Source organism: Acanthisitta chloris, unplaced genomic scaffold (genome assembly GCF_000695815.1).
Source record: "Acanthisitta chloris isolate BGI_N310 unplaced genomic scaffold, ASM69581v1 scaffold42376, whole genome shotgun sequence".
Classification (NCBI taxonomy): Eukaryota; Metazoa; Chordata; class Aves; order Passeriformes; family Acanthisittidae; genus Acanthisitta; species Acanthisitta chloris.
In genome coordinates, this window is record NW_008677246.1 from 1 (window position 1) to 7265 (window position 7265).

General features: G+C 37.8%; 1 protein-coding gene across 1 annotated transcript; it reads left to right on the top strand.

Moving 5' to 3' along the window:
• Nucleotides 1–428: 428 nt before the first annotated feature.
• On the top strand, nucleotides 429–6904 carry LOC103803843 (nidogen-1-like; the record flags this gene model as incomplete). The annotated part of the gene is made up of 5 exons (XM_009076419.1): nucleotides 429–856; nucleotides 1726–1875; nucleotides 3246–3497; nucleotides 4594–4794; nucleotides 6659–6904. Coding segments are annotated over 5 exons (1277 nt in total), but the record flags the coding sequence as incomplete, so codon positions are not given.
• Nucleotides 6905–7265: the final 361 nt, after the last annotated feature.

The following is a 7265-nucleotide window of genomic DNA, read 5'->3' on the forward strand; positions in this document are numbered from 1 at the left end:
GGGCAATCTTTTTTTGAAAGAGTGAACTAGAAGGAAAGAGAATGAGTTAGAAAGTTCTAGTAAGCTTTAGCGAGGTCTTTGTGGCCCAAGTATCATCTCCAAGAAGGAAAGAGAATGAGTTAAAAAGTTCTAGTAAGCTTTAGCAAGGTCTTTGTGGCCCAAGTATCATCTCCTGTTCCCATTGCTTTGGAGACAAAGCTAGAAATTCTCAGCAAAGCTCTGGCTGTGGAGAAAAAAAGCGCTATCCAAACTGTTTGGGGGTGTTTTGTAGCTGAATAAGCTGTATGTGCAGATAAGTATGTAGATAAGATAATACCACAGTTTTGTCCTGATACTTCTCAGTAAAGGATAACGTGTTATAAAGGGTAGAAATACGACACAACTTGTGCTTGATTATTTGATTTTTTTGATATGCTTCTCTTTGATAGAAGCAGCAATGCTGGGAAGCAAGGTGTCTGGGTGTTTGAGATTGGTAGCTCATCTGACAGTATTGTGCCTGCCAAGATCAGCAATGTTTTGGAGAGCCTGGAGTCCAATGAAGAAGACCAGGAGATGACTTCAAAACCATTTATGTCAGACTATGGCTCCACTGAAATAACACAGCAGTATATCACAAGTAGTACAGACAGCACTGAAGAGGATCAGCACCATGTTACATACAGTGTTCCTCAGCTAGCTGCAGGAGACTTTCTGACTTCATACCAAGATGTAACAGGAACACCTTCAACTGAGTCTTTTTACAGTCCTCAAGATTTCCCAACAGCAAAAGCTCCACCTCGTCCATTTCAGGTCCAGCAGTTCCCCCCACAGCAACCTCAAGTGATAGATGTGGAAGAATTTGATGAAACTGGAATAGGTAACGTCTTTTGTACAGCCTAGGTCCTTCTAAGATGTATAGGCTGCAAAAAACCAGAGGTGTGCAAGAAATTGAACTAAAGAAATAATGTTTCCTTCTCACTACCTTTCATATCTGAAAATCTGGACACATCTAGTAAGTTTGTGTTACTCATTGAGGTGGTTAACTTGGATGTCACCTCAGGTTCAGATCTTGCCACTCTAGTAAACTAGTTCCCTAATCAATCTCACAGACCTTTCTTAGATGTGTTATTGAATACATGTGATTTAATAAAGCTGGGGAATAGAAACTGTTGCAAAATTTGTTGGCTAGGATTTCATGGCCTCAAGTCTTACAAGGGTGGGATTAGCAATTCTAACTTCTGATAAAGCATTTATAGAAATTTCAGAGCAGTGTGACTGACTGCAGAGATGTTACTTGATTCTTGAAGCAGATGTGAGAGTTGCTATCTTCAGTAAATAATAGGGTAAGCCAGTTAGGATTACAGGGTGCATCAGTTGGTCCACTGTCCTGGGTACTGTACCTATGTGTTTTGTTCTAGGGTTGGAAAATCTCCTTTTTGCTTTGGTTTGGAAACAAGAACAGGTTAAAATTGTGTGTTTAGTTTTGACAAGAAGTTTAACTTATCTGTATTAATATAGATCTGCTGAAGTCAATAGAATTAAACAGCTTTCTAATTTAATAATCATCATAATCATCTTAAATAATGAAACAGCTGATGTTTTCTGCAAAATAGTAGGCTTACTTGCATATTGCAAAATGAAAAAGGTAATCAAGTGAGATCCAGAGATACTTAAAAAGTAGACAAGGGATTTGTGAATACTATAGTAATTACATGAAGTATAAATGTCTGGTTTTATTTTCTACAGTGTTTCGTTACCACACAGATGTCCAACAGACCTGCGCTAACAACCGTCACCAGTGCTCTGTTCATGCTATTTGCAAAGATTATCCCAATGGATTTTGTTGCAGTTGTATTGCTGGTTACAAAGGCAATGGCAGACAATGTGTAGCAGAAGGTAACTTATTTGAAAATCAGGTACATAAGCAGCAATTACCTGTGGCAGTCTTGAACAAGGTGACCTGTTTTCAATACTAAAAGTGAAGTGGTTAAAAACTTTCTGAATGACTTATTACTGAGATACATTGAAAGGTATTTTAAGCAGTGAGCTATACTTCCTAAAATGCTGTGGGGTTTTTTTGAATGAATCAAATTATTTTAGGTGGTCAGCTATATGCTATATTCATTTTAACCTGACTTTCTAGGAAAAATGAACTCTTTAGGAACTGACATAATTTACAGGATAGCATAACATCCAGTGGTATTTGCTAGAATTAGTCATGAAGTTCCAGTGTGTTAGAATCTGATATGGTCCTTGGTCTAGAAATGCACAGCTCAAAGGCATGAACAAATTAAATTTGATAATCAAACTAAAGAGCATGGCTCTTCTTTGAAGCTTAAGCTGCTGTACTAAAGGGCTAATCTGCCAGATTTTTGTTAGGTACCTGTTTAAACTTTGTTGCCATGTAAAATCCATGAAGGAATTTCTTATGTATACGCTTGTAATCCTCATAGTGATTTGACTCAAAGTATAGGTGCATTTCACTTGTAATCCTCAAAGAGATTTGACTCAAAGTATAGGTGCATTTCAGCAAGTAAAATAGCTGACTGCAGATTTTTGTGTTTTGTAAGCCAGGAAAGCAAAACCTAATACTTAACCTTTCAGTTACTGACTGCAGATTTTTGTGTTTTATAAGCCAGGAAGGCAAAACCTAATACTTAACCTTTCAGTTCATAAAATTGTACTTTCCAGAGAAAGAAAAGAAGGATCTGTGATGACAGTGGAATTTCAATTTCCATGTAGGAAATTATATACAGAAGAAAACTAGCAATCCAAACTAGCTACTCCTGTAAAATATTGACAATCTTCAAAATGGTCAATGTTTAGAGTCAAGAAATGTAATAGGTTAGAATAACAGGTCAATTATTCTAATGCCTAATGGTGCTAACCTTCTAATAAGGAATGAACAAATTTACATTCAGAGTGTATTGATATGAAGTGTGATTTTTCAAAAGAAGTTTGTTTGCCATTTACTGTCAGATATACTGTAGCAGTGTTGTGGAGTTACCCTTGCAGACAAAACTGTTAATGAGGATGAAGGGCATCTGTTCAGGCAATTTTGCTCATTTAATCCTCTGTATAATGACAACACACACATAGATACATAAGCAAGTGAACACATGGCAGTTTCTTATCTGAATTCTGTGAGTGTTTGTTTGGCATTTATTTCAACAATATCTTTGAACATTGTGAACCCTCCCAACACATTCCTAGGAGAGTATGAGAGAACTGTCATTTTGTTCTGATGCATTGTATTCATTTTCTAGGTTCTCCTCAAAGAGTCAATGGGAAGGTCAAAGGAAGAATCTTTGTAGGGAATAATCCTGTTCCAATTACATTTGAGAACACTGATCTCCATTCCTATGTTGTGATGAACCAAGGGCGTGCCTACACTGCTATCAGCACAATCCCAGAGACTCTGGGGTATTCTTTACTGCCTCTTGCCTCTATTGGAGGTATCATTGGATGGATGTTTGCTGTGGAACAGCAAGGATATAAAAATGGATTCAGCATTACTGGTAACTTCTAAATTAAAATAATTTTTAAAACTGCTATGCCTTCCTCTGTCTTGATAGAAAAGAAATGTGTATTTAGAACCAATATAGGATGAAAACACATCTATTCTGAGCTGCAAATTGATTCGTTGTAATCAAATTTATCACAATTTTTCTTGTTTACAATATATAGATATTAGGCTTTTTAATTTACTGTCAGTGTACAAGCATGTAAGTGTATTAGCAAGAAGATTGGCTTGGCCAGTTGCCATCCATATTAAAAAGGATCTGAGTTTTGTTACTAGAGTGTACAGAGCTACTCAAGGAAGTTTCCCCTATGTCTTCAAGAGGTCTAACATGTTAATTGCCTGATGGTTCCAACAGAGCAAAAGAGAAACAAAAAACTGACCTTGTGAGAGTCTGAAATTCTTAACAGAACCAATTGCTTCATGACATGCAAATGGCTCTTGTTTGAGGGGAAGCCCCTGTTCACAATTACGGCTTTCCATAAGGATTTGAGGCCAAATCTGGTTGGTTGTGCACATGAATTCAAGCTGTAGATGCAGTCTGCTCTACGAGAACATGTGTTTCTTTTTAAAATTTTATCCTTTACAGCCCTGTAATATGATTTTAGTTGAACATAACTTTTTGTTCTGGGGTTTTCTTGGATTTGGTAAGTTTGAAGTTTCTTCTGGAATTTACAACATATGTTTCATTTGGTTTCAATTTGGAAACAGAGGCACTGGATTTTTAATTTATTTTTTTAAAATCGCTGTATTCCTAATGGAAATCTTGTCTAAACTGCCCGCTCAAATGATAGGATAAGACCTACTGTTATTAGCTTGGCTGGATCTTGGTTCTTTTATTTAAAAGAACCTTGCCTCCTCAGGCTTATTTGCAATTTATCTTGTTCAGTGCTTAAGAAAAGATAGTTTCCTTGCAGTATCCAAGGATATTATACCTCTGAAAGTTATTTCATTAGAAACACAAGGTATTAGCAATTCTGCTACATCAAAGCTTGCAGAAAATAGTAATTTATATTTTATTACTGGAAGCAATACTTTGAATAGAAGGATTCAGAAACTGCTATTACATGGTTTAACTAATGCTCTTTCTTTAGGTGGTGAGTTTACACGGCAAACCGAAGTAACTTTTCTTGGCAACAATGAGAAGCTGGTTGTAAAGCAGAAATTCAGTGGCATTGATGAGCATGGTCACCTTACCATCAGCACAGAAATGGAGGGCAGGATACCTGAGATCCCATCTGGCTCATCAGTCCATATAGAACCATACACTGAACTCTATCACACTTCCAGTTCTGGTAAGGTTCCCTAAGAATGAAGTAAGAAAGTGCACGTTTCTTAAAGCAAAGACTAAGACAATCTGAAAAACATTATTTTATTCCATTCTTAGCAAATGTATTTAAGACCCTTTGATTTATAGAATTATTCCATTCTTAGCAAGTGTATTTAAGACCCTTTGATTTATAGAAAGTTGCTTTTTCCCCTCTTAGGAACAGGTCCCAAAAAGTGGATTTTGAGTGGGGCAATGCAAATGTTTCTAATCTATTTATTGAAGAAGTGTTTAACATTCTCTGAGCTGATGTTGACAAAACACTCAATTTCACTTTTGGCCTTGTTTTTATACTGTTGATGGCAGCATACAAGTTGCAAAGACTTTTGTAGGTCCACAGCTCTTTAATAGGAGCTGTACTGGAGTATATCTTTTTGAAATGTCATTAAGTGAGCTTTGGTCTTGTCCAACGATACTGTGTAAACCAATTATTTGCAGTATGTGTCATGTAAACTGCATTATAATGACTTTGCAAGGATTTATCAGTAGTGTTTGAGCTGACTTTTAACCACTGATTGGAAAATTAGGAACCTCTTAATTCCATTATCGATTTCCCACATTTCTCCCTGCTCTCTCTCTCTCTCTCCCTTTATCATAGACCCTAGATTTCATAGGAGAGCCATTCTTCATTTCACTGTTTACAGGGCGATATCTCTTCTTTTGCTTTCCCCTTCCTGGTGAAAATGATGAGTGTTTCAATATAGCAAAAACAAAGGGAGATTGGAATGTTGCTGCTGGCCAGCCAGCACAGCTGTCAAAGATCAATAAAGAGGAAGCAGCCTGTAGTGCAGCCACATGCACATGAATACTAGAGAAACCTCACTTTGTTCTAAGAGTCCACATTTGCTTGCTAGAGATAGCTCAAAGTGATCTAGTTGTGTCATCATTACCCTGTTATATTCACTTATATCTGGCTTTGGTAGCCAGTGATGAACCCCTCTGTGCTTTGCCTGTTGTTATGGACTGTGAAGAGAAAGTGGAAGCAGCAGGCAGCCTCTGCTTTGTGCTTAAGCAGCTTCAGAGTTTGGAAAAAGTTGTTTGGTCAGCATGTGCTGTATAGAACACTTGCCTATTTGGCCGAAACACTGTTCCCATGGAGGTGAAGTCAGAAGCTGGAGGGAGGCATCTTTCAGGCTGGATTTGATTTACTAGTACTCAAACAGCTGCTATTTTGCTGTGCTATAGCATATCTGACCACATCTAATCATATCTGTTACTTAGCAGAAATCCAGCTTTTGCCAGCTGTTCCAAGTGTATTGATATAGGCGTGTCCTGGTGTCCGAACAAAATTGTGGTGTTCTGAGAACCTTTCTGTTGGTAGGAGGATCCGCAAGCCCAGATCTGCTCTGAAATAATTTTGGTCACAATTTTTCACAATATAGAAAACTGTTGTGCAGCATATGAGAGCTCCCAGCCATGCAGCTTCTTCAGGACTCTGGTAAAATCCAAGGCCAATAGCCTACATTGAACTAAAAGTCCGTTGTAGTGCTGGTGAGATAGCTCTTGTCCTTAGCTTGTAGATCCATTATAAAAATTGACTTAAAGGAGCCTCCAAGTTTGCTGAGTTGAATTTTCCTTTAATCACTTGGCAACCCACAAAGTAAAGTTAAATGTTTAAAATCCAGCAAATTACTCATTTCTCATTACTGTGATACCTGAGGACAGAGTAACCATAATCAAGTACCTATTCCTTTGCGTGGAAAGTACATCCACTTTCATAGCTTCTTGCCTTTGAAATTTCATTTGTGCTACACAGACTGCATCCCAAGCCTACGCTTGGCAGAGTGTTTTTGCTCTCCGTTTTGATCAGTGTGTTTGCTGCTGTGTTGTAGTGATCACTTCATCATCCACAAGGGAGTACACAGTGACAGAGCCAGAAAGGGATGGAGCCGCTCCCACGTACACACGTGCCTATCAGTGGCGACAGACCATCTCGTTTGATGAATGCATTCATGATGATTCTCACCATTCTGTTCCTGCTACTCAGCAGCTCTCAGTGGACAGTGTCTTTGTCCTGTATAACAGAGATGAGCAGATTCTGCGATATGCTATGAGCAATTCCATTGGCCCAATCAGTGGTATGTATGCATTGAAAATGTCTCTTTTTCCCTTTTGTGAGTAGTTAAGAGCAAGCTTCCATATTTTTTAACCTGCCTTAGCTGGGTATTAATGAGTTAAATTAATTCATTGCATTGGTCAGTAGAGTCCAGATCGATCAATTAAGAAGAGAAATGGGACTGGTAAAAGTTTGTATTTTTAGTTGGAAAAGACTATTTAAGCAATTCTCCTTGAAATTCAGTGGGGTTTGTGTTGAATTCCTTGAAATACTCTCAGTATACCACCTTGAATCTATTGCTGCTCAGATACATGGAGTATATTACCTTTATCTAATTTGCGGTTCCTCTATTAATAATTTTTTTTTGCATTGTCAGAGAAAAG